The sequence below is a fragment of the Anolis sagrei genome, chromosome 9 (assembly GCF_037176765.1).
Source record: "Anolis sagrei isolate rAnoSag1 chromosome 9, rAnoSag1.mat, whole genome shotgun sequence".
NCBI lineage: Eukaryota > Metazoa > Chordata > Lepidosauria > Squamata > Dactyloidae > Anolis > Anolis sagrei.
In genome coordinates this window covers 11,066,051-11,093,842 of record NC_090029.1, presented here as the reverse complement: position 1 = coordinate 11,093,842, position 27,792 = coordinate 11,066,051, and the positions used below count along the sequence as shown (strand labels likewise).

The 27,792-nt window shown below is 43.8% G+C and overlaps 1 protein-coding gene across 2 annotated transcripts in view; it reads right to left on the bottom strand.

The window, feature by feature from the left end:
- SCAPER (S-phase cyclin A associated protein in the ER) overlaps nucleotides 1-27,792 on the bottom strand; it is a 247,483-nt gene that overhangs the window by 133,971 nt on the left and 85,720 nt on the right. For both annotated transcript variants that reach the window (XM_067471273.1, XM_067471274.1), the window contains 2 exons: nucleotides 17,973-18,038; nucleotides 15,953-16,064 (listed from right to left, as the gene is read on the bottom strand). In XM_067471273.1, the coding sequence (XP_067327374.1) occupies nucleotides 15,953-16,064; nucleotides 17,973-18,038 (178 nt within the window). The remainder of the gene's footprint in view (nucleotides 1-15,952; nucleotides 16,065-17,972; nucleotides 18,039-27,792) is intronic.

The following is a 27,792-nucleotide window of genomic DNA, read 5'->3' as shown; positions in this document are numbered from 1 at the left end:
CATCTCGTACTCATATTCTCGTTCTAAGGATAGTCCATCTCGTATCCATATTCTCGTTCTAAAGGTAGTCCATCTCGTATCCATATTCTCGTTCTAAGGATAGTCCATCTCGTATCCATATTCTCGTTCTAAGGATAGTCCATCTCGTATCCATATTCTCGTTCTAAGAATATTCCATCTCATATCCATATTCTTGTTCCAAGAATAGTCCATCTCGTATCGATATACTTCAACTAAGGATATTTAAATTTGTATCCATATACTCATACTAAGAAGAGTCCATCTCGTATTCATATGCTCGTACTAAGGATAGTCCATTTCGTGTCCATATTCTTGTTCTAAGGATAGTCCATCTCGTATCCATATTATCGTTCTAAGGATAGTCCATCTCGTACTCATATTCTCGTTCTAAGGATAGTCCATCTCGTATCCATATTCTCGTTCTAAGGATAGTCCATCTCATACTCGTATTCTAAGAATAGTCCATCTCGTACTTGTATTCTCGTTCCAAGAATAGTCCATCTCGTATCCATATTCTTCTACTAAGGATATTTAATTTTGTATCCATATTCTCATACTAAGGATATACAAAGGATATTCCATCTCTTATTCATATTATCTTAATATACCGCGTGGGCCATCTATTTCAACCCCCTGCCATGCAGGAAAAGCACAATCAAAGAACCCTGAACAGATGGCCACCCAGCCTCTTTTTAAAAGGCTCCAAAGAAGGAGCTTCCACTAAAGGATAGTCTAGCTTGTATCTGCATTATCATACTAAGGATATTCCATCTCCTACTAGATTGTTGAAGGTTTAACTTTAGGTATGCACCTTTTACTAATTCAATAACTGTCTGTGTTCTGATGATTTCACAAGGATGATTGGTTTTGTTCCACAAAAGAATCTGTGCATGAAAAATTCTCCTGGAGTAGGTTATCAATACCCCCCCACCCCCCCGCAAACTATATCTTAGGAAGTTATATGTCTAAGAAAGAGAAGGTTAAATGCTGCACAATGTATCAGTGCTCATGCCCATAACCTTGAGGCAATGTGGACATTACCCACCCTTGAGTTCCACCATCAAGCCCTCAAAAGTACTTTGATCTGTGAAAAATGATTGGCCTTGCCTGTTGACACACATATAAAATCTAAGGCACTAGTAGTATGGCTAGAATGGAATGTATAAGGGTATACATAATTATAATTGTTGTTGTTGTTCTTACCTCCTAGGATTTACACTTCGCAATCAATGATGCCAAACGTATTCCGGTCCTATTGATCTTTGTGTCTCTGGAGTGCCATTTTGGGTGGTTTTTAATAAAATCAAGTGGAAGTCCACCATATTGGGCTAGTTCATGTATAGATGGGCCCAATTTAGCATTAAAATCTCCAAGTAAAATGATTATTGCTTGGGTATACACTACTGTCAATTCTTCCACCATTATCTCTAGCTGTACCCAAGCATCCGGACTGTAATAGGAGGATGTGGGTGGTGGGATATAGACATTTATCAATATAAGCTCCATTTCTTTATAATTAAACTTAATGGCCAATATATTGTGGATATCATCCCCCTTGCACAATCTCTCCCCTTGCCACTGAAGTTCCTCCTTAATACCTATACATAGTCCCCCTGAGGCACGCCTTTTATTCGCTCTTTTCTGAGCAGGTGTGTGCCAACACTGAAATTCTTCTAGAGTAGGTTATCAATATCTCCCCCCCCCCCCCCCCCGCCCCGCAAAGTATATCTTAGGAAGTTATATGTCTAAGAAAGAGAAGGTTAAATGCTGCACAATGTATCAGTGTTCATGCCCATAACCTTGAGGTGATGTGGACATTACCCACCCTTGAGTTCCACCATCAAGCCCACAAGGAGCAGCCTGAAGAGTTAAGAATGACAAATGCTAATGGCTCACACGGAACCTCTCAAGATGGCAACCTCAAAAGGACAAACACAGGGACGGTGATTTGTCAAAGCCAGGCGCCAGGAAATGGAGATTGTCCCGAGTAAACAGGGACAGGTGGAGTGAAAGAGAACATAATTTATAACGTGGCAGAAAAAATGTTCTACAATGGGAGCATTTGACTAATCGTGCCCGGCTTCAAGATAAGTAAGAAGGCTGTGAAGTCAGATTCAAAACTTGGGTGAACAACCCTTCCATGAGATGCACCCTTCAAACTACAAGAAAGGGGATTCCATCTGAACACGAGGAAGAACTTCCTGACTGCGAGAGCTGTTCAGCAGTGGCACTCTCTGCCCCAGAGTGTGGTGGAGGCTCCTTCTATGGAGGCTTTTAAACAGAGGCTGGATGGCCATCTGCCGGGGGTGCTTTGAATGCAATATTCCTGCTTCTTGGCAGAATGGGGTTGGACTGGATGGCCCATGTGGTCTCTTCCAACTCTAGGATTCTATGATTCTAAGTGCATCTCATGAACCAAATATAACCTACTGGGTCCACATAACTTCTCCATAATCCCATGCCTTCATCCCCATAATCATCTACTTTTCCTGAAAAATATGGTATCATCTGGAGGCTATTGGGCAGTTGCTCTCAACCTTCCTAATGCCAATACCCCTTAATACAGTTCGTCAAGTTTAATGTAACATTATTTTCGTTGCTACTTCATAACTGTATTTTTTCTGCTGTTCTGAATTGTAACGTAAATATCTGATATTCAGGATGTATTTTCATTCATTGGACCACATTTGGCACAAATACCCAATACGCCTATATTTGAACACTGGTGGAGATGGGGGGGGATTGATTTTGTCATTTGGGAGTTGTAGTTGCTGGGATTTATAGTTAACCTACAATCAAAGAGCATTCTGAACTCCACCAACGATGGAATTGAACCAAACCTGGCACACAGAATCCCCATGACCAACACACAATACTGGAAGGGTTTCATGGACATTGACCTTGAGTTTGGAAGTTGTAGTTCACCTACGTCCAGAGAACACTGTGGACTCAAACAATGATAGATCTGGACCAAACACAGCATGAATATTCAATATGCCCAAATGTGGACACTGGTGGAGTTTGGGGGAAATAGACCTTGACATTTGGGAGTTGTAGTTGCTGGGATTTATAGTTCACCTACAATCAAAGAGCATTTAGAAGTCCATCAATGATGGAATTGAACCAAACTTGGCACACGGAACTCCTATGAACAACACTCAATACTGGATGGGTTGGTGGGCATTGACCTTGAGTTTTGAAGTTATAGTTCATCTACATCTAGAGAGCACTGTGGACTCAAAACAGTGATGGATCTGGACCAAACTTGGCATGAAAACCCAATATGCCCAAATGTGAACACTGGTGGAGTTTGGGGAAAATAGACCTTGACATTTGGGAGTTGTAGTTGCTGGGATTTATAGTTCACCTACAATCAAAGATCATTTAGAAGTCCATCAATGATTGAATTGAACCAAACTTGGCACACAGAATCCCCATGCCTTGGAGGGACTCACTTGCGTGAGCCTCTTTCTAGCCTTGCACACTCTTCCTAAGCTGCACATGCGCGCCACGCTGCCATATGCTGAGCACGTCTGCTCTCCCCTCCTTGTTTGGAGTCTCAGAAATAGCTCCATGGACTCTGGAAGATCCAGGAGGGCTTTCCTAGAGACTTCTACTATCTTCCCTAGTTTCCATATTTGTACAGACAAGAAACCAACATTAACTAGAGACATTTCAGGTTGTTTATTCACATACAGATGAAGCACCACCAACCACTGACCACCCTCTGATCTTCAGAAAAGCACTGACAAAAAACATGGCTCCTTAAGTAACAATCCATGCATAAACTGTGGCTGGCAATTACCGAGACAAAGCATTTTCTATCAGAAGCTGAAGATCGCTCTTAGTGTATTGCGGAAGGAAGAAGAATGCAATTTTGGGGGGCCAAATTTATAACACTGACAGTTTATTTCCTTTTGTGTAATAGTAGAGTGATCCATTCTGGCAATGTCAGGAGGTGCAAGAAAAATAACTTTTGGAAACAAAACGTTAAGTATTAACTTATTTGGCGAAGAATGAGGCTGAGAGTCAGCCATTCATCACTGGAGCATCCTGAACATCGTTATTATGAGGATATGCAATAACAAAATACTGTCAGTGGGTTGCGATGAGTTTTCCAGGCTGTCTGGCCATGCTCCAGAAGCATTCTCTCCTGACGTTTCGCCCAGGCATCCTCAGAGGTTGTGAGGTCTGTTGGAAACTAGGCAACTAGGTTTATATATCTGTGGAATGATGTTCAGGGTGGGAGAAAGAACTCTCATCTGTTTGAGGCAAGTGTGGGTGTTGCAATTGGCAACCTTGATTAACATTGAATAGTCATGCAGGTGCAAAGCCTGGCTGGTTGCTACATGGTGGAATCCTTTTGTTAGGAGGTGTTAACGGGCCCTGATTGATTCCTGTCTGGAATTTCCCTGTTTTTATAGTGTTCCTCTTAATAATGGTGTAGTACAATATGAAAGAGCAGTGGTTCTCAACCTTTCTGATGCTTCTTGTAGGTAAGGGCACGGTCCAGAGTGACTCCCAGATATTTGGGTGCGCTGCAGTGCGCCAGTGGGATTCCTTCCCAGGTGATCCTCAGAGCTCGGGATGCTTCTCTGTTCTTGAGATGAAAGGCACATGTCTGTGTTTTGGATGGGTTGGGGATCAGCTGGTTTTCCCTCTAATAAGCAGTAAGAGCACGTAGAGCTTCGGAAAGCTTCTGTTCTACCATCTCAAAGCTCCCTGCTTGAGCAGTAATGGCACAATCATCAGCATAGATGAAACTCTCTGTCCCTTCTGGCAGTGGCTGGTCATTTGTGTAGATGTTGAACATGGATGGAGCGAGCACGCTCCCCTGAGGTAGGCCGTTCTTCTGTTTCCGCCATCTCCTTCTCTGGCCCTGGAACTCAACAAAAAAGCTTCTGTTTTGTAGCAGGTTTCCTATGAGGCGGGTGAGGTAGTAGTCCTTTGTGATATTATACGTTTTTCTCAGGAGGAGGCGGTGGTTCACAGTATCATAAGCCGCTGACAGGTCTATGAAGACAGCTCCTGTGATCTGCTGTCTTTCAAAGCCATCTTCTATGTGCTGAGTCAGGTTCAACACTTACGATGTGCAGCTTTTGCCTTTTCTGAAGCCAGCTTGCTGTGGGATCAGACAGAGGTCTATTTTTTCTGTAATTCTATGCAAAATAAGTCTCTCCAGAACTTTGTAGAGGTGGCACAACAGGGAGATTGATCTGTAGCTTTTTGGGTCATTATGATCTTTGCCTGGCTTCAAGATGGCGATGACTTTTGCTTTCCTCCAGATTTTGGAGATCTGACAGGATGCAGTGCAGTTGTTCATCAGCTCCAGCAGCCAACGCCTTGCTTTTGGGCCAAAGTTCTTGATTTGTTCCATCCGTAGATCATCCAGGCCAACTGCTTTGCCATTTTTACATTTATTGAGAGCCATGTCCAACTCAGTAGATGTAAAGGGTTCATGGAGGTTGTTGTTCTCAATCTCTGGTTGTCTGGCTATTGGTTTCTTTCCTACTTTGGTAGCAAAGTTGGGTTTCCCATTCTTCAGGAGTTGGTGTGCTATCTGATCTGCCTTTACGTGGACATGGGTATTAGTTTGTGAGGGGTCGTTGCTCAACTGTCTCAGCAGCCTCCACGCCTTCTGGCTGCTCCTGCCCATGTCGACCTCTGAGATCAGCTTGATCCACTGTTCTTTCTTCGCTTCAGAGATGGAGGACACAATGCTCTGCGCACTCCAATAGTGTCACTACAATAGTGACACTGTAAGTTAGAGTCGACTTGAAGGCACACACAGTGATTGTTTTTATTCGTTTTTAGATTTTTCAAGTGTATTTTTGAGAAGGGAAAATAAAATAAAAATATAGAAATAAAAACATTGGCTTTGCTAGGTATGGCAGCAATAATGGCTTATTTCTGCTCTTTTTCTGGGGCGGGGGACTTATTTGCCTGATTTCAGGTAAATTGCAATTTTGTCAAGTAATTTCTGCGCAATTTCTCGAGTTTATTTAGAAAAGAAAGCAAGTTACCCTTTTTTGTTTCAAAATACAGGAAAACACATCTAGTTTCTACAGAACGATTCACACAAGCGCACGGTTCTCCGTACCCTTGTTTGTGTTATCCATGCTATCTAGCAAACGTTCCCCGCAGCAAAAGGAATGGCAGGGAATTTGGGAAGAAAATTCAATAACCTTTGTTTAGGTTACTGTATTACGGGGCAATTAGCAGCGGTCTGATTATAGGCAGAATCCGAAACACAACCCGTCCCTTATTGCAAATATCTGGAAGACGGATATTTACTGGCGATAAGGGGGAAATATGCGTTCGGTGGAACCCGAGGCCCGTTTGAAAAATATATTAAACTACATGTTTACAACCGTTCTTGAGAAGAGTTATGCCCATTATTCTATTAGCGGATGGCTATCTACGCTCCCAACCAGAATTTATGCTTTCCTGCTCAAAGATATACACACCCCCTTGGTTTCAAACGTGGCAATTAACAACAGATATTTGGTATATTGTACACATGTGTGCTTTGCCTTGTCCACCCCAAGGCACAAAAGAACTGTTTGTCTTCCGAGAGAGATTTAGATTATTTACGTTGAAGCAGCGCTCTGTTATAGGGTCCAATCTGTCACAATAAACATTTGAGTTACAGAAGTGGCAGAGAAGCTGCCTGAAATGATTTTTTTAACATAAGCAAATTTTTGACAGTTTATATAGGTTCAATGCATTTAAAATATTTGTACCCAGATCTTCCCACTCTTTGTGTAAAATATGGTAACCCAACGCTCAAAACTAACCCATAAGAATAACAAATTCAGAAGGCGAGGATAATCTAAAGCTGTGACACTCTCCATCTGAATATCCGGGGCCCTGTTCTTGGTCCCACCAGCCTCGTAAACACATCTGGTAGGGACGAGGGACAGGGCCTTCTCAGTGGTGACCCCTTCTTGCTTGTGGAATTCGCTCCCCAGCGAGATGAGGTTGGTTTCCTACCTCCTTTCCTTTAGGAAAAAACTGAAGTCATGGTTTTGGAACCAGAACTTTGGCTAGCAGGCATGACGGCACTTTGGACATCAAACTGGACTATATTATTTATTTACTAGCCGTCCTCTGCCACGCTTTGCTGTGGCCCACATGGGGATTCTGTGTGGGAGGTTTGGCCCAATTCTATTGCTGGTGGGGTTCAGAATGCCCCTTGATTGTTGGGGAACTATAAATCCCAGTAACTACAACTCCCAAATGTCAAGATTCTATTTTACCCAAATTCCACCAGTGTTCACATTTGGGCAGATTGAGTAATCTTGTAGTTTGGTCCAGATCCATCATTGTTTGAGCCCACAGTCATCTTTGGATGTAGGTGAACTACAACCAAAGGACACTGCCCACCAAACCCTTTCAGTATGTTCTGTTGGTCATGGGAGAACTGTGTGCCAAGTTTGGTTCAATTCCATCGGTGAGGTTCAGAATGTTCTTTGATTGTAGGTGAACTATAAATCCCAGCAACTACAACTCCCAAATGACAAAATCATTTATTTTATTTTAGTGAAGGACATGCATTGGGTTGTTAGGTGTCCAAATTTGGTGTCAATTCATCCAGTGGTTTTTGAGTTCTGTTAATCCCACAAACGAATATTACATTTTTATTTATATAGATTGACGTATATACCTGGTGTTGCCCAGGTATCGGAGGGACCACTGCCTCCATGTTTTCATTCCTTCCTCTTCCTTTTTCTTTCTTCCCCATCCCTCCCTTTCTTCTTTCTCCTCTTTTTCTCCTTCCTTCCTTCCTTCCCTGCTCCCCCTCTCCTTTCTCCCTTCTCCAGCTCTGAGAGGGCCTACCTTCCAGTGTCTCTATGGGTCTCTTTGCGGAGCTCTCTGTTGCAATCCAGCCTTGAGACACCTTTTCACCCAGGACCACCCAGAGTCCAGTAGTACTAACTACAAAGGTTTATTAAGAAAAGCATGTACAAAGGGGAAAGCCCCTTTAAAGAACAAAGGCAAAGACAGGAAACTTGAATCATGAACTTGAGAGTGGAGACAGAAATGCCCTTCTTAAGGCAACGTTGTCTCCTCTGGGAGAGACAAAGTAAACACCACTTAATTTGAGCCCAACCAAGAAGCCATGAATCATAGAATCATAGAATCAAAGAGTTGGAAGAGACCTCATGGGCCATCCAGTCCAAGCCCATTCTGCCAAGAAGCAGGAATATTGCATTCAAATCACCCCTGACAGATGGCCATCCAGCCTCTGTTTAAAAGCTTCCAAAGAAGGAGCCTCCACCACACTCCGGGGCAGAGAGTTCCATTGCTGAACGGCTCTCACAGTCAAGACGTTCTTCCTCATGTTCAGATGGAATCTCCTCTCTTGTAGTTTGAAGCCGTTGTTCCGTGTCCTAATCTCCAGGGAAGCAGAAAACAAGCTTGCTCCCTCCTCCCTGTGGCTTCCTCTCACATATTTATACATGGCTATCATATCTTCTCTCAGCCTTCTCTTCTTCAGGCTAAACATGCCCAGCTCCTTAAGCCACTCCTCATAGGGCTTGTTTTCCAGACCTTTTATCATTTTAGTCGCTCTCCTCTGGACACATTCCAGCTTGTCACTATCTCTCTTGAATTGTGGTGCCCAGAATTGGACACAAGATTCTAGGTGTGGTATAACCAAAGCAGAATAGAGGGGTAGCATTACTTCCCTAGATCTAGACACTATGCTCCTATTGATGCAGGCCAAAATCCCATTGGCTTTTTTTGCCGCCACATCACATTGTTGGCTCATGTTTAACTTGTTGTCCACGAGGACTCCAAGATCTTTTTCACACGTACTGCTCTCGAGCCAGGCACCCCCCATTCTGTATCTCTGCATTTCGTTTTTTCCTGCCAAAGTGGAGTATCTTGCATTTGTCACTGTTGAACTTCATTTTGTTAGCTTTGGCCATTCATCTCTCTAATCTGTCAAGATCGTTTTGAATCCTGCTCCTGTCCTCTGAAGTATTGGCTATCCCTCCCAATTAGGTGTCGTCTGCAAACTTGATGATCCTGCCTTCTAGTCTTTCATTTAAGTCATTAATAAAGATGTTGAACAGGACCGGGCCCAGGACAGAACGTTGCGGCACTCCGCTTGTCACTTCTTTCCAAGATGAAGAGGAAGCATTGGTGAGCACCCTCTGGGTTCGTCCATTTAACCAATTACAGATCCACCTCACCGTAGTTTTGCCTAGCCCACATTGGACTAGTTTGTTTGCCAGAAGGTCATGGGGGACCTTGTCGAAGGCCTTACTGAAATCCAGGTATGCTCCATCCACAGCATTCCCCGCATCTACCCAGCTTGTAACTCTATCATGTTGACTATTAGCAATGACCGCATTTGTTTCTAAGTGTTTGCAGACCCCTTCCTTAACAATCTTTTCCAAAATCTTGCCTGGTATCGACATGAGGCTGACTGTACGGTAGTTGTTTGGGTCGTCCTTTTTTCCCTTCTTGAAGATTGGGACCACATTGGCCTTCCTCCAATCTGCTGGAACTTCTTCCGTTCTCCAAGAACTCTCAAAGATGGTTGCCAATGGTTCCGAAATGACTTCCGCTAGTTCCTTCAATGAGATCATGCTGAATGCACCTGTGCTTCAAGGACTTCTCACAGATTCTCTCAGAACATCGAATTAGTCTATTTTTCACTCCCTCCATTCTCAAACGTAATCTGGCTTCTCGGGAAAACTCCCCATTGGTTGAAGGCTATTTAATAGGCTTGGTTGATCAAGAAAAAAAATGGTTCTAAACTCGTTTTGTATATAGGAAGTGCTGATGGTTCGATTTTGAAATTATTTCCGAAATTTTCTTGAAAAAAAGATTGGAAATACCAGGAAATACGAATCGCTTCCTTGGTTTCGTTAATGGAAGGTGCCCCTTCCTCCCTCCAGAACCATTAAAATCTCGCAGTTTCCCTTCCTTCCTTTGCCACGAGCTTCCATGCAAAAGGGAGAGGTGGGCATGGTCAAGCCCAGCTCTCCTTGGAGGTCGCTGGGGGTATGGCCTTCAGGAACAGCTGTTCTTACCCTCCCCCACCTCCTTCCTCTTTGCATCGGCGGCTTTGCGAGGTGGGCTTTGCGAGGTGACTCTGGCGACAAGCGGCAATGCGGAAGAGCTGGGTGTAGCCACGTCCACCTCGCAAAGCCCACCTCGCAAAGCCGCCGATGCAAAGAGGTAGGAGGTGGGCATGGGTAAGAACAACTGTTCCTGAAGACCACACCCCCAGCATTTACGATTCACTGGCGGAAGTCGTAAGGAAGATGGCGGACGCGGCTTCAATATGGCAAAAACACTTCCGGGTTGCCAAAATGCGTCGATATCGCTTCAAAGGGTAATTTATTTACGATTGCATTACGATTTAAGAAACTTACGACTTGGATCAACCAACCCTACTATTTAACAAGAGAATTGAAATCTTCACTTTCGTTGCTTAGGAAGGGACACAGGAATCCCACACAACGATCTTATCAGCCTGCAAGTCTGTCTGATAATTAGCAGATTCTTCACTTTGAAACTCACCAAATTTCTCATCATCTGAAAAATCCTCTGCCGCTTGCCCAGGCACAACACTTTCGTTCCCTCCTCTCATACACCTGTCACCTTTCTTTCTCAGTAACAGCACAGCTAATCCTTCACCTAGCAGCAGCCAATCCAGTGACATCACAGAGGGTCACTTTACCAAGCAACACCTTTTGTGTACAAACAAACATACTTTGACTTTAATATGCTGTATGCAGATTTGTAGGAGAAATATCCTAATATCAGGATATTTGTAGCCTGGCACTAAAAAAGTCAGCCCCCGGTGGTGCAGTGGGTTAAACCCTTGTGCCGGCAGGACTGAAGACTGACAGGTCACAGGTTCGAATCTGGGGAGAGCACGGATGAGCTCCCTCTGTCAGCTCCGGCTCCCCATGCGGGGACATGCGAGAAACCTCCCACAAAGGATGGCAAAATGTCAAAACATTCTGGTGTTCCCTGGGCAACGTCCTTGCAGACGGCCAATTCTCTCACACCAGAAGCAACTTGCAGTTTCTCAAGTCGCTCCTGACACACACACAAAATAAATAAATAAGAAGGTCAGGTGTAATATTCAACTCATGCTGCAACGAATGCATCCACCTCTATGTCCCACCTCGTAATCTAAGATCATCCGGGGAGGCCCTGTTCTCACTCCCGTCAACAGCACAGATGTGTCTGGCGAGGACGAGAGACAGGGCCTTCTCGGCTATGGTCCCCCACCTATGGAACACACTCCCAAATAAGGTAAGATCTGCTCCCATTGGAAAAGACTCGAAAGCACACAACAACAACAACAACAACAACAGGGCCACCCTTACTATACAGTTCTGGCCCAGCTTACTTGTCCAAACGTATCCTCCCCTACGTCCCACCTTGTAATCTAAGATCAGGGGTGGCTCAATCCATTACGCAAAGTAAGCCTTTGCAGTAAGGTTGATTTTGCCCAGGGGCGCTCTTGAGTCGCTCTTGGGGGGAAATAGACCTTGACATATGCAAGTTGCAGTTACTGGGATATATAGTTCACCTAAAATGAAAGAGAATTCTGCACTCCACCAATGATGGAATTGAACCAAATATGGCACACAGAACTCCCATGATGAACAGAAAATATATATCAATGATTGGTTTGGGGGGGGGGGGGCGCCAAAATACTATTTGCTTACCGTTGAAAATTACCTAGGGCCGCCTCTGTCTAAGATCATCCGGTAGGCCCTGCTCTCGCTCCCATCAACAGCACAGATGTGTCTGGCGAGGACGAGAGACAGGGCCTTCTCCGCTATGGCCCCCCACCTATGGAACACACTCCCAAATAAGGTAAGATCTGCTCCCTCCCTCCTGGCTTTTAGGAGAAAAAAAAATTAAAATCATGGTTTTGGGACCAGGCCTTCAGGCAGGAGTAAATGTATGCAGCATTTCAGAAAGACAATGACTAGAACTGTCATTGTTTTTAATTTCCCTATACTTGTCTCATGATGTTTTGTATCGATGTTGTTCACCGCTTTGAGTCGCCTGAGGGCTGAGAAAAGCAGTATATTAATTAATTAATTAATTAATTAATTAAATAGACCGGCGATTTGACGGATGAGACTTTTATTGTTTTAATTATTGTTTTTTGCTTGTGGATCTACTGTTTTTAACTTGATTTACATCTAATTGTAGTGTATAATTGTAATTGTTTGAACCGGCATTGAATTTTGCCATTACGTATGTGTAAACCCCTTTGAGTCCCCCTCGGGCTGAGAAAAGCGGTATATAAATACTGTAAATAAACAATAAATAATTAACAGAAATGGGATTTTGGCTTCTCTTTTGGAGTATTTTGGCCTTCTTCTTCAAAGGAAGTTTTCAAGAACAGCCCCATCAGACAATACATTTTTGGTGAAGATGTGCTCTATGGTGGATCTTGGGGGATTGAGCCCTGGAATCACTGAAGCCGCCTGGTGTTGTTGTCCAATTCGGTGGTTGCAAAGCCATGAATAACCATGGCTGTTGGCCAACTCCCACTTCCATCTTCTCTCCCGTCCATCTCCTGAGTTGGATGCTCCATATTGGGATCTCCTAGGACAGATATGGGTGTTTTGAACTTCAACTCTGACATTTCCTAACAGCCGGTAGGAATTGGACCAAAGTTTGCCCATACCTGGAAGGAGGGCTGAAGTTTGCCCATGCCTGTCCTAGGAGAACGGTCCCATTGTCCTCCTTTGTACAGGAGCGGACATCGCACAGCACCCGTCTTCCATTTCCAGGCAGATATTTCTACAACCCGTATTTATTTTTCTTCCATCGCTTGTGGTATTTGGATTTCGATGAACCTGAACCGAAGCAAGGCTGGCCAGAATCTGATATCGTACCACATTACACTTGGCGGCAAGGGCCGGGGGGGGGGGGGATACTTCGCCTCCTAACTCCCACCATCTTATAAACTTTGGCAGATGTGAGCTTATCGTATCGAGGAAGGCCGGCATAACATTCTGCCAGCTTCGAGCAACAGCATGGCTGCAGTCTTTACAATCCAGAATCCCTAATTGGGCTGGGGGGGAGTTGTCAAAGTACATGGTGAAGTTTATCTGTTTACATTCTGTTTACTTGTAGTAATGGCCTACACATGTCTGAGAAGCAGCTGATAAGCCTCGCAAAGCTTATGTTACTGGTTGTGATTTAAACCCCAAATGTTAAAATTTATCCAAGCCCCAGAAAATATGAGAAGAGGCAGAATCGAGATGTGGCGGTTTTACATTCTTTGCGTTTAAAGTGTTAAGCAGTTTTTAAACCTGGGATGTAATGGGAGAACTAGACAGAGAGGAAAGATATTAGGGCATGTTTTCTTCCACACAATTCCTATCAGTTTCCCCAAAAATTAAGACTGATGCACAAGGATTTGCTCTTGTATGTTTGGGAGGAGAAGGAAAATGGCTTCCTGATCAGGAACGATACAAAAAGAACGAACCTCCTCAAAATTAATCCCATTCCACGGACTTTTTAGCAGTTTCTCTTTCGTAAAAGACCGTTACACCAAAGTATATGCAGACAGTAGGTTGTTGTGAGTTTTCTGGGCTGTATGGCCATGTTCCAGAAGCATTCTCTCCTGACATTTGGCCCACATCTATGGCAGGCATCCTCAGAGGTTGTGAGGTCTGTTGGAAACTAAGAAAATGCAGTTTATATATCTGTGGAATGTCCAGGGATACATATATATATGAACTCCCGGCCGTTAGCCCAGCTTCTGCCCACCTAGCAGATCGAAAACAGCAATGTGAGTAGATAAACAGGTACTGCTTTAAAGCAGGCAGGAAATAAAAGGCGCACATAAGGATGATTTGATTGGGAGGTCATCTGTGGACAACAAAGACAGAGTAACAGCACCTCCCCTTGGCCAGAGACGAACATAGCCTCCAGATGCCGGAGATGGAAAAAGCCTATACCTCTGTTTATGTATTGCCTGTCCTTGTCAATTGTATAACGGCATTGAATGTTTGCTGTATATGTCTTCTGTAATCCGTCTTGAGTCCTCTCAGGGAGATAGTGCAGAATATAAAGTATATTATTATTATTATTATTATTATTATTATTTTACTGGCACAAAACCACAGTATGTCACAGCAAATGAAATCTATATGCTGGATTTCATATCAAAAAATCACAAGTCGAACCCTTCCCAAGCGTCTAGGACTGTGTGATGTATTTTCGAATTATGTGCGCAGATCCAAATCAGGTGGCCTTTTGCAGTTGACAGATCGTGACTTTGTCCATGTTGATTGTTTCCAAATGCTGGCTGAGATCTTTTGGCATGGCACCCAGTGTGCCTATTACCACTGGGACCACCTGTACTGGTTGATGCCAGAGCCTTTACCGTTCGATTTGGAGGTCCTGATCATGGCTGAGTTTTTCCTGTTGTTTTTCCTCAATGCGACTGTCACCTGGAATGGTGACATCAATAATCCAGACATTTTCTTTTCCACAATCGTGATGTCTGGTGTATTGTGTTCCAAAACCTTTTCAGTCTGGATTCGAAAGTCCCACAGTATTTTTGCGTGTTCATTTTCCACGACCTTTGCGGGTTTGTGATCCCACCAATTATTTACTGCTGGCAGGTGGTACTTGTGACATAAGTTCCAGTGAATCATCTGGGACACAGAGTTGTGTCTTTGTTTGTAGTCCGTCTGTGCGATTTTCTTGCAGCAGCCGAGGAGATGATCCATGGTTTCATCGGCTTCCTTGCACAGTCTGCATTTTTGGGCCTTAAGTTTATTTTTCAGTCCTGACCCTAATGGCCTTGGTTCTGATGGCTTGCTCCTGGGCTGCAAGAACCAGGCCTTCTTCTGTCTCCTTCTTCAGGGTTCCATTCGTGACCCATCACCAGGTCTTCTCCTTGTCAACTTCTTCTTCAATCTTCTCAAGGAACTGCCCATGCCATTCTTGGTTGTGCCAGCTGTCAGCTCTGGTTTGGAATGCAGTTTTCTTGTACTGACTCTTTGTCTGCTGTGCTTTGAGAAGTTTCCGATTATCGACTTCAATTAAAGCAAGTTCTTGGCTTTCCTTGACATATTCTGCCACCTTGATTAACATTTAATGGCTTGGAAGTGCCTGAAAACCATGAAAATGAACAAAATCTGGCTACCAGTATTAAAAACTCAAAAATTACAACAGCAAAACAACAGAGAGTAAACAATCAGGCACATCAAGTCACCTCTCAACGAAAGATTCCCTCAGGCACTTCCAAGCCATTAAATGCTAATCAAGGTGGTCAGTTGAAACATTCACACCTAGCTCCAGCAGACAAAAGTCCTTTGTCCCACCCTGGTCATTCCACAGATATACAAACCCATTTTTCTACTTCCAACAGACCTTACTACCTCTGAGGATGCTTGCCATAGATGCAGGCGAAATGTCAGGAGAAAATGCCTCTAGAACATGGCCATATAGTCCAGAAAAACCTACAACAACCCATTTAAAATGTACATATTTTAAACAAATAAAACTATTATTAACTGACATCCCAGCTCAGATGATGATGATGATGATGATATTATTATTATTATTATTATTATTATTATTATTATTATTATAATATCCTGCTTTATCTCTTCTGAAGGAGACTCAATGCATAAAAGCATCAGCATACAATTTGCAATACAGACTGGTTTTACTCTAGTATATTAATAATGCATCTTTCCACACACTAAAGATAAATAATACGCAACCAAGAGTAATAAAATACCTTATAAAATATCCCTTCCCACTCCTCTCTTGATAACATTTCCAGTACTCATATGCATAAGAGAGAGGATGCAATTCTGAGAAGTCTTGACTGGGAGGAAACCCCATAAAATAGATTTTTTTTCCTTATTCAAAAATATATCGTATTTGAGTTGAGAAATGGGACTTGCAATACCTCTTTTTCCAAGATGCGTGAGATCTCTCCCAAAATCCTATCCAGGGCTGAAGCTTTGTTACTGTCTTGACCCTGGAGCTGTTTCAGCAGGTCTTTCACCAATCGCTGCAGCCTTTTAAAAAAAAAAGGAATGAAGAAATTGAGAGAAAGATCAGAACTAGTAAATGAACATTCCAGTACAATTCTCTAAGACCTTTTGGATCAAAGTATGCTTTAAATCCCAAATGTATTGACTTGAAAATAAGGTTAGTTAAAGTGCATTCTGAGGACATATTGCTGGTAATTATTTCCTTATTCCAGGAAGGCACACTAGAACAGCCATGTTTTCAGGCTCCTCCTAAAGATTGCCAATGTTGGGGTATGCCTGATATCCTTGGGAAGTGAGTTCCAGAGTTGGGGGGCCATCACAGACAAGGCCTGTGAGGCGGGAGCGCAAGTAGGGCCTCTCCAGATGATCGAAGAGATCGTGTGGGTTTGTACACAGAAATGCGGTCTCGCAGGTAGGTGGGTCCCAAACCATTCAGGGCTTTGTAGGTAAGAACCTGCACCTTGAATTGGGACCGGAAAATGAATGGCAGCCAGTGGAGCTCCTTAAACAGGAGGGTTGACCACTCCCTGTAAGAAGCACCGGTTAGTAATCTGCCACCCACTGTACCAATTGGAATTTTCGGGCCGTTTTCAAGGGCAGCCCCACATAGAGTGCATTGCAATAGTCCAATCTGGAGGTGACTAGGGCATGGACCACCCTGGCCAGATCCGACTCCCTCCCACCTACCGCCGACGCCTGAGCTTCAAGCGTTAGCGATGAGTCTAGGACAGTGGTTCTCAGCCTTGGGTCCCCAGATGTTTTTGGCCTACAACTCCCAGAAATCCCAGCCAGTTTACCAGCTGTTAGGATTTCTGGGAGTTGAAGGCCAAAAACATCTGGGAACCCCAGGTTGAGAACCACTGGTCTAGGAGGACCCCCAAGCTGCGGACCTGTGATGTCAGGGGGAATGCAATCCCATCCAGGTTGCCACCCTATACCCCGATCCGGCTTACGATTGACCAGGAGGACCTCTATCTTGTCAGGATTGATCCTCAGCTTATTCATCCTCATCCAGACAGCCACAGCACTCGTCCAGTACCCGAGGGGCTTCCTTGGAATTAGGTGGAAAGTAGTAGTAGAGTTGGGCGTTATCTGCGTAGAGATGGCCCCCAACTCCAAAACTCCAAATGACCTCTCCCAGCGGTTTCATGTAGATGTTGAAAAGCATGGGGGACAGGATGGAACCTTGCGGGACCCCACAGATCAAAGGCCAGGGGTCCGAGCAGGTGTCTCCCAGCTTCACCATCTGGGAACGGCCCTCCAGGAAGGACCGGAGTCACGACAGAGCCGTGCCCATAACGCCCCTCCCGGAGAGTTGTCCCAGAAGGATACCATGATCAATGGTATCGAAAGCGGCTGAGATGTCCAAGAGAACCAGCAGGGTCACACTCTCCCTGTCCAGCTCCCTACAGAGGTCACCCACCAAGGCGACCAAAGCAGTCTCGGTACCGTGACCAGGTCTGAAGCCAGACTGTGACTGATCCAGATAATCAATGTCATCCAGGAAGCCCTGGAGCTGAAAGGCGACCACCCGCTCCAGCACCTTGCCCAAGAACGGGAGGTTGGAGATTGGCTTGGAGTTACTCAAGACCATGAAGTCAAGGGAGACCTTTTTCAGCAGTGGTCTCACCACAGCCTGTTTCAAACCGGATGGAAATGTCCACTGCTCCAATTATGCATTAGGTCAATGCAATATGTTATTACTTTAGTTCCTCATTACACTTTTGGGAAAACATTAGACATGAAAAGAGGTTTCTTTATTTATTTATTTATTTATTTATTGTTTACAGTATTTCTATATTGCCTTTCTCACTCCTGGAGGGACTCAAAGCGGTTTCCACGTGAAACTCCAAAACTGGCTACTAAGGCACTTAAGATTAGTTTAAATCTTTCTTGTTCAACCAAAATGTAAATGAAAAAGCCCAGTCTTACTTTGCCTTGTATGGAGAATCACAGGAAAGATTTTTCGCTTCCATCAGACTTTCATACTCCTTTGCCCTATGGAAGGAAACATATATTAATTCACTTGTTTTGACATTATTTGACATTAAATGGATGCAACGACTCAGCAAAAACTTCAGTTTAATATAAGCAGGTGTGTCTATGGCTTAGTAGGCTTCAGTATGAGGAGGCCTCAGTGTTAATTCGCCTCAGTAGGAGAAAGGTCTCAGTCCGAGAGAACACTCAATGTAAGAAGGCCTCAGGAGGAGAAAGGTCTCAGTCTGAGAGAACACTCAATGCGAGAAGACCTCAGTAGGAGAAAGGTCTCAGTCCAAGAGAACATTCAATGTAAGAAGGCCTCAGTAAGAGAAAGGTCTCAGTCTGAGAGAACACTCAATGTGAGAAGGCCTCAGTGGGAGAAAGGCCTCAGTGTGAGTAGGCCTTGTGTGTGAGAAGTTTCGGTGAGAGAAGCCCCAGGTTGAAGGCCATTGTGTGTGATGGCTGCTGTGTGTAAAAAGATACTGTGTGAAGCTCCTGTGTAACTTTGGTGTGAGAAAAGGCTCCGTGAGAACGAAGCTGTTTATCTGCATGAGAAAGAAGCCCAACGTGGAAGCAAAAAAGAAAGTATAAAGAATTTTATTTGTGTATCGAAACTTTACTCTTGTAAATAGTACAACCATATTGTTTTGCTATAAAGAAAAGCCTCATAAGGAAGAGATAACATTGGTCTGTGTTTTTTTTTTCTTTTTTTGGGCTACTGGTGCTGGGTCACACTGCTGCTAATAAGTTACTCTGCTGAAAATTTATGAAGAGGGTCTTCTGCTAATAAGCCCACTCACCCAACGGATAAAGTCATACTGGAAGTCCTAGACATTTCTAGAGAGATGTTCTCTCTTGGGCAAAAGCCATTTTTAATTTTAGTTTTTCACGTTCAAGGGAGTCTTGTGCTCCTATCCACCAAGAATGTGGAGGGCTGACTATAGTAGCAATGTGCAGAAGGATTCCCAAAAAGATTTCAGCCGAAACAGAGCATCTCAAGGGTTACTGTAGGTTTTTCGGGCTGTATGGCCATGTGTTGCAACTCAGAGCAGGAAACTGGACCCTCAGACAACAATTCACCACACTTGACTTCAGGAAAAACAATCCTTTTTTATTGAAGAAAGATGAAAATAAAAATAGAGGAAATATGAAAGGTAAAAAGCCACAGTAAAAATCAGCAACAAGAAATGTCCATGAACAAGATCAAAAACCCACAGTAACACTGCTAAATCCTGGAACCTGTTAGCAATCCACTAACCATACTTGAAGCAACTAGGAAGCCTCTTAGGAATAAGGCCACTGGAATCAGGAGATCTGCAAAGGATGATGCTTGAATCTGGAACGATGCCTGGTCCAAAGATACATCCAGGCGCGAGGTACTTAACACCGAGAAATCTATTACGTGACACACCTGCAGGCTTTGTTTGCATTTCTCTCAGTCTAGCTGACCTTCATAAACTTTGAGATTCTCCCATGCTCTGCCAAATCTGCCCTCTTCTATCCTCATTAGAGAGACCAGGTGTCAGATTCTCTGGAGAGCTAAGAATGGGAGGAAATGGGAGTGAAAGTTCACCGCTTGGCCCTGCTCTTGATCCTACCGTCATCGCAAACACGACTGGTGGGAACAAGGGACAGGGCCTTCTCTGCAGTGGCCCCTTGTCCATGGAACTCTCTCCCCAGGGACATCAGATTGGCCACCTCCCTCCTTTCTTTCAGAAGGAAACTTAAGAACTGGCTATGGGACCAAGCGTTTGACCAGTAATAACAGCAAGTAAAAAAAGTTTTAAGACAATGAATTGACCCGCACCAGACGTTGGACTCTGGATTTTGAATTCTGATTTTAAGAGGTGTGTTTTTAATCAATTGTTTAATTACTGTTTTTAATATTTTAATGTATTGCTGATTGTTTTTATGATGTCAGCATCCTATGATGCTTTTGTGAGGCTGCCCTGAGTCCCCCCTCGGGAATGAGAAGGGTGGGGTAAAAATATAGGAAATAAATAAATAGAACATAGCCATACAGCCCGAAAAACCTACAACAACCCAGTGATTCTGGCCATGAAAGCCTTCGACAATACAGAGTATCTCAATTCAGATCTGCTATAGCAGGGGTCCTCAAACTTTTTAAACAGAGGGCCAGGTCACAGTCCCTCAAACTGTTGGAGGGCCAGATTATAATTTGGGAAAAAAGAATGAATTCCTATGCACCCTGAACATATCTTATTTGTAGTGCAAAAAAACATATAAAAACAATACAATAATTAAAATGAAGAACAATTTTAACAAATACAAACTTACTAGCCGTACCCTGCAACGCATTGCTGTGGCCCAGTCTGTGTATATGTGTTTGTGCATGTGTTGTAATGTATTTTTCTTTTGGCTTTTTAAGTCCTTTCTGCTGTGTTTTGCAGTGTTTTTATGAGTGATGGTCACTCGTTGGCCTGATAGATGTATTGTGTCCAAATTTGGTGTCAATTCGTCCAGTGGTTTGTGAGTTATGTTAATCCCACAAATGAACATTACATTTTTATTTATATGGATGAGTATGTCAATGGGAAGTGTGGACTTGCTTTTGACTGATGAGATAGGATTGTTGTTGTTGTGTGCTTTCAAGTCGTTTCAGACTTAGGTTGACCCTGAGCAAGGGCCGGGTAAATGACCTTCGAGGGTCGTATCCAGCCCTCGGGCCTTAGCTTGGGGACCCCTATGCTATAGATTCAACGTTCAGACTAATGCACTTTACTTGAGCTCTCCTTTGCATTAAAGCTATAACAGAGAGGCCATCACAATTCAGAATTAGTTTGGCATGAGTTGGCGTCAGTATTACATCTACAATCCATTACATTTGCACCAAAACTGCAAAAAAGTTTGATGAAAACCACATTTTATGTTTAATGGTTTAAGTCAATTAAACATGAGCTAACCATGTGATGTGGTGGCAAAAAAAGCCAATGGGATTTTGGCCTGCATCAATAGGAGCATAGTGTCTAGATCTAGGAAAGCAATGCTCCCCATGCTCTATTCTGCTTTGGTTAGACCACCCCTGGAATATTGTGTCCAATTCTGGGCACCACAATTCAAGAGAGATATTGACAAGCTGGAATGTGTCCAGAGGAGGGCAACTAAAATGATCAGGGGTCTGGAGAACAAGCCCTATGAGGAGCGGCTTAAGGAGCTGGTCATGTTTAGGCTGAAGAAGAGAAGGCTGAAAGGAGATATGATAACCATGTATAAATATGTGAGAGGAAGCCACAGGGAGGAGGGAGCAAGCTTGTTTTCTGCTTCCCTGGAAACTAGGACACAAACCAATGGCTTCAAACTACAAGAACGGAGATTCCATCTGAACATGAGGAAGAACTTTCTGACTGTGAGAGTCGTTCAGCAGTGGAACGGCGGAGGCTCCTTCTTTGAAAGCTTTTAAACAGAAGCTAGATGGCCATCTGTCAGGGGTGATTTGAATGCAATATTCCTGCTTCTTGGCAGAATGGGGTTGGACTGGATGGCCCATGAGGTCTCTTCCAACTCTTTGATTCTATGAGTCAATAAAATAAGACAATCCTTTCTGTCAAAGGTGGAGAGATCTTGAGACAACCCATCTGTGGACATGTAAAATACAATTCCTAGTCATCTGGATCAACTGGAGACATCTTCCTTTGATGTCACAAAGGGGGTGGGGCTGGGGGATCATGTAATTGCATTTTGTATTTATTCTTCCTTGCCAGTCTTGAAACTTGTTAGATTCTCGGAGCAGATTGGGTTCATCCGGCGGATAGACAGAGCGACATGAAGCAGGGAGAGGCAGGAATATGAAAAGCTTTTAAGCCAAGGCTGAAAAGCTTGACCTTTATCTGCGAGGAGAAAAGGAAGGATTCGGAGGGAGACAGGCCACGATTAGAGTGACAGACGAGGAAGTTGAATTTCAAGTCTGCACAGAGTCGGTAAAAAGGAGCTTTCATACATTCCACAAATATTTATCTGTATTATACATGCCCCGGGCGATCCTTTGCCCCTTCATTATCTTCCTTGTTCCTCTTGCTTTTCTCCCACCCTCAGTGGCTGGAAAGGAAGCAAGTCTTCGCCTCTTTGCTTAACTCAAGATCCTTAATGTAACCTCTGTCTTGGTTAATGTAATCCCATTTCGCCATCTGATAGTGAGATTGGATCCCCATTCATTTCACTATTTGTTGCGAACAAGGTCTGTTTTGTCCAGAAAAGAAAGATAGCTACTTCCTATCTATTTTATTTTGGCAAATAATGAGACAATTATCGAGGAAGGATATGCAAAAGATTATATTGCGGGAACAGTTTTTGTGGACCTTACGGCAGACTAGGATATGGAACAACATAGGAAAATGCTGCACAAAGTCTACTCAGGACTATCTATGTAAATGAAAATGTAATGTTAGTTTGTGGGATTAACATAACTCAAAATATTATAATGTTATACATTATAATACTAATAATAATCTATATAAATAAAAATGTAATGTTCGTTTGTGATATTCACAGAACTCAAAAACCACTGGGGGAATTGACACCAAATTTGGACATGATACACCTGCTGCAATCCAGAGCAGGAAACGAGGCCCTAAGATAACTGTCCACCACACTTGACTGTGAAAAAACAATCCTTTTTTAATTGAAGAAAAATGGTTACAAAATAAAGGGAAAATGCAAGTCAAAAGCCACAGCAAAATCAGCAAACATGAATTTAAATGGACAAAAACAAAACCCAAAGCCACACTGTAAAATACTGGAACCTGTTAGCAATCCACTAACCGTACTTGATATCCTAGAAATCTTTCAAGACTATGGCCAGGGAAACCGGGAGAACTGCCAAGGTCTTCATCAATCTGAAACGATGCCTGAACTGAGAAAGTCAGCCCGGCGGAAGGCACTTAAAGCCGAAGAATTGGTTCCGTAAACCGCCTCTCTGCTTTGAAGCCGTTGTTTGTATTTCTTTTAATCGGGAAGACCTTCGCAAGCTGAGTGATTTACTTCTGTCTTGCCAGATCTGGCCCCTTCTGTTCTCATTAAAGTTACCAGGTGCAGAAGGGAGTGAAAGGTCATGGCTTCCCTCTGAAACATTCTCATGAACACTGGTACTTTCATTTTCCAAATCTACAGAAGTTTCTTCCTCACTAATTTCAGGAGCATTGGCATCAAGAGGTACATTTTCATTAGCATCAGTAAATATATTTTCATTAGCATCAGGAGGAATAAACAGAGAATCAGGTTCAAGTTCAAACTCAGGCTGAACCCCAACAACACCTAACAACCCAATTCATGTCCTCCATTCAAAAAACCCCCAAAGAAACAGCAGAAACCCCAAAAATCCACACAAGGGAAGAGCGGCCGTTACAGCATTGAGACCCAAACGCATGCGCACGCACGGCCATACAAACAGAACTGGCACAGCGAGCGGCACCGAACTCCCTCCCTCACCGTGGCAGGGATCTAACTCCCTCATGGCAGTATGACCCCTTCCTCTTCACCTTCCTCCTTGCCTGCTGTGGCAACGGAGGAAAGGGAGAAAGGAAGAAGGGAGGAAAGAAAGGAAGCATGGGAAAGAGGGGAGAGCACAGCCTGGGGGATAGAGAGAGAGGGGGGGCAACCTCCTCTCTTCCCTCCTCTTGGCTCTTCCCATTGCCTTTGCAAAGGTGGGCACTTCCAAGGCTTCCAGCCCCCACCAAGCTTCTGAGGCAGGAGAGAGACTGTAGGGGGACCCACATAGAGGAAGAAGAAGAGAAGGAGGCAGAAGCACAGGCAGTAGCAGTGGACCCCAGGCTCAGAACCAGTCACAGCCGTTTCTGTTGCAACTTGGTGGGGATGATGAAGCCAAGCAAAGCAGGGGGGAGCCAGGAGCTGGGGGGGGGGGCACAGTGCCCGACCAATGAGGGGGGTCTGCTCTGTCAGGGAGGGAGGACAGTTGGGAAGGTAGCGTAGGATATCTATAGTCCCACAATTTGTTCATGAAACAAAACACACAATAGCATATCCACACTGTGTGTGTGTATATAGGTTAAAGCTAAAAGTTTTCTCCTGACATTAAATCCAGTCATGTCCAACTCTGGGACTCTGGTGCTCATCTCCATTTTTTAGCTGAAAAGCTGGCGTTGTCCATAGACACCTCCAAAGTCATGTGGCTACTGGCACGACTGCATGGCGCACCCTTACCTTCCTGCCAGAGTGGTACCTATTGCTCTACTCACATCTGCATGTTTTTGAACTGCTATATGAATTGAAAATCATTCTATCTATCTTTTACAACTTGGCAACATACACATGTTGGCAGAGCAGCAGTGAGTGCATATGGCTGTGTGGAGTTGTGAAAATATAGTGGAATTAATGCACATGCAAGATCATCCCCACAATAACCCCTTAAGACATGCACTCCAGCAGAGCCAATTATTTCCCGCGTGACTGTGTGTATTTGAGGGAAGAGTTGAGGAAATATAATAAAATTAACATCCATGTAGGCATTCTCCACAACTTCCTTTCAACATAAACATTACCATATTATCCACACCCATATATGTATGCATGTGTGTGTGTGTGCATGCACTACATCTCCCCCCAAAGAAAGAAGGAGACAAAGAGCGAGGGAAGGTTGGCCACAGCAACGCGTAGCGGGTACAGCTAGTACAATATAAAAATCTGTATCTTTCTTTTTATGAAATGTCTAGAACAGTGTTTCTCAACCTTCCTAATGCCGTGACCCCTTAATACAGTTCCTTACATTGTGATGACCCCCAACCATAAAATTATTTTCATTGTTACTTGGTAATTGTTATTTTGCTACTGTTATGAATCTGATAGTTTTTATTCACTGGACAAAATTAGGCACAGATACCCAATATGCCCAAATCTGTATATTGGCGGGATTGGGGGGGGGGGGGGGGTTGATTTTGTCATTTAGGAGTTGTAGTTACTGAGATTTATAGTTCACCTACAATCAAAGAGCATTCCGAATTCCACCATTGATGGAATTGAACCAAACTTTGCACACAGAACTTCTATGACCAGCAGAAAATACTGGAAGGGTTTGGTGGGCATTGACCTTGAATTTGGGAGTTGTAGTTCACTTACAGCTAGAAAGCACCGTGGACTCAAACAATGATGGATCTGGACCAAACTTTGCATGGATACTTAATCTATCCAAATGTGAACACTGGTTGAGTTTTGGGAAAATAGATCTTGGCATTTGGGAGTTGTAGTTGCTGGGATTTATAGTTTACCTACAATCAAAGAGCATTCTAAACCCCACCAATGAAGAATTGGGCCAAACTTCCCACACAGAACGCCCAGGACTAACAGAAAATACTGTGTTTTCTGATGGACTTTGGCGACCCCTCTGACATCCCCTCGTGACCCCCCCCCCCCCCCGGGTCCCGACCCCTAGGTTGAGAAACGCTGATCTAGAAGGTTCCGAAAGCTGCTCTGCAGAGATTACCATATGTACAATTCACAGTTGACCATGACAGGGAAAAAACCCTTACAAACAAAGTGGGAAGGCTTTATCCAAAAGCATACATTGGGGTATGAAACAAAATTCCAACTGTGTCGCACCTCAGAGTAGAATCACCTTGCTTAAGACACCAAAGAACACACAGGAAGTAGTCTTTTATGGTTTATTAAAGGAAAAGATAAAAAAGTTCAAAAAGGCAAAAGTATATTCCAAAAGATCAATCCAAGGTAACATAGGCAAACAAGATCCATGAAGACACAGGCAAGGCAAAGTCCCATGAGAACATGACAAAGTCCTAAAACATGAACACGAAAGCTGCAAGATAAATCCAAAGTCTCTTGGTTGAAGCGGGAAGTTGTTCTGACACTGAGGTATATTCAAACAGCCTATTGAATACTCTTTGGACATCATGAAGGTGTTTTTATGGCCCCAAGGCTCCCTCTCTCGCCTGCTAGCGATCCTGACACTCCTTTGAACCCTAAATTCCAACCGATCAGCTCTATCTAAGCCTCCGGCTCCATCAAGGTCAATTTCCTCATTAGTGCTTTTCCCCTCATTATCAGGCTGAGAACTATCTGGCTGAGAACTGTCCTCCCTTCCTGAATCCACCTGGCTCTCAGTAGTTTCACTTTCCCCAGTGTCATCCCTTGCTGTGGGAAACAACTGAACTTCTGCCCCCTGTTCCTAGTCTTCTTTGTCTAACACAGGGACACCATAACTTTGTGTTAGCCTGAACATCAAGCAAAAAGTGGGTGCCAGAAACAATATCATACGAAAGCTGACTGGCACAACCTGGGGATCACAACCAGATACAGTGAAGACATCTGCCCTTGCGCTGTGCTATTCTGCTGCTGAGTATGCATGCCCAGTGTGGAACACATCTCACCACACTAAAACAGTGGATGTGGCTCTGAATGAGACATGCCGCATTATCACGGGGTGTCTGCGCCCTACACCATTGGAGGAGAAATTACACTGCTTAGCCGGTATTGCACCACCTGACATCCGCCGGGAAGTAGCAGCCAATAGTAAAAGGACCAAGGCAGAGACATCTCCAGCTCATCCCCTGTTTGGGTATCAGCCAGCACGTCAACGATTTAAATCTAGAAATAGTTTTCTAAGATCTACAGAGACACTCGCTGGAACACCCCAGCAAGCGAGAGTCCAAAAGTGGCAGGCTCAAACCCAGAACCTCAACCAATGGCTTATACCAAATGAGAGACTCCCCCCTGGGCACACAGAGGACTGGGTGACTTGGAAGGCGCTGAACAGACTGCGCTCTGGCACCACGAGATGCAGAGGACTTTTGTCTGCTGGAGCTAGGTGTGAACATTTCAACTGACCACCTTGATTAGCATTCAATGGCTAATCAACTCTCAACAAAACTCTCAACAAAAGATTCCCCCCAGGCACTTCCAAGCCATTAAATGCTAATCAAGGTGGTCAGTTGAAACATTCACACCTAGCTCCAGCAGACAAAAGTCCTTTGTCCTACCCTGGTCATTCCACAGATATATAAACCCATTTTCCTACTTCCACAGACCTCACTACCTCTGAGGATGCTTGCCATAGATGCAGGCGAAACGTCAGGAGACAATGCCTCTAGAACATGGCCATACAGCCCGGAAAATCCTACAACAACCCAGTGATTCCGGCCATGAAAGCCTTCGACAATATACTCACAATGTTAACTTGTCTTGAAACTAAATTATATGCCTCTTTATGACACTGGACACACAATGTTTTAAAATGAAAGCATGCGAGGAGCCAATGGATGCAAACCAAATTTGGTGATGAGATTCACAATGGGATCGCGAAATAATTTTAACGCCATGTAATAAAATTGCTGGAACCGTACAACAATAGATATTAAAAAACAAAGCCATTGAACTCATTCACAGGCGAGATAATTAAACACAGCGGCGACAATATTTCATTGCTTGTAATGGATTTAAACTAAGTGAAAGGGAGCCTTTAAATAGGGAGTCATTTAAAGAACAACAATATCATTGACAGATTATATTGGATGGAGATAACCTCCGACGGGGATGTCTCGGCTCCGACGGCTCATGATAGAATGATGCCCCGCTTTTCATTCTGATGCGCGGATGTCACATTTTCGGGCAATGACAAACGGCAGGTCTGACAACTCACTTTCCATTTTAAGATATTTCTAACTTTTCCTTGTTGTGGCAGGCAACAAAATTGATTAAACCCAGCCTGGGGATTTGACACTCCCGCCGACGGGCTTCTATTTGTTGATTACTATTGATTTTCTTTGATACTTCATTTTAAAAATCAATA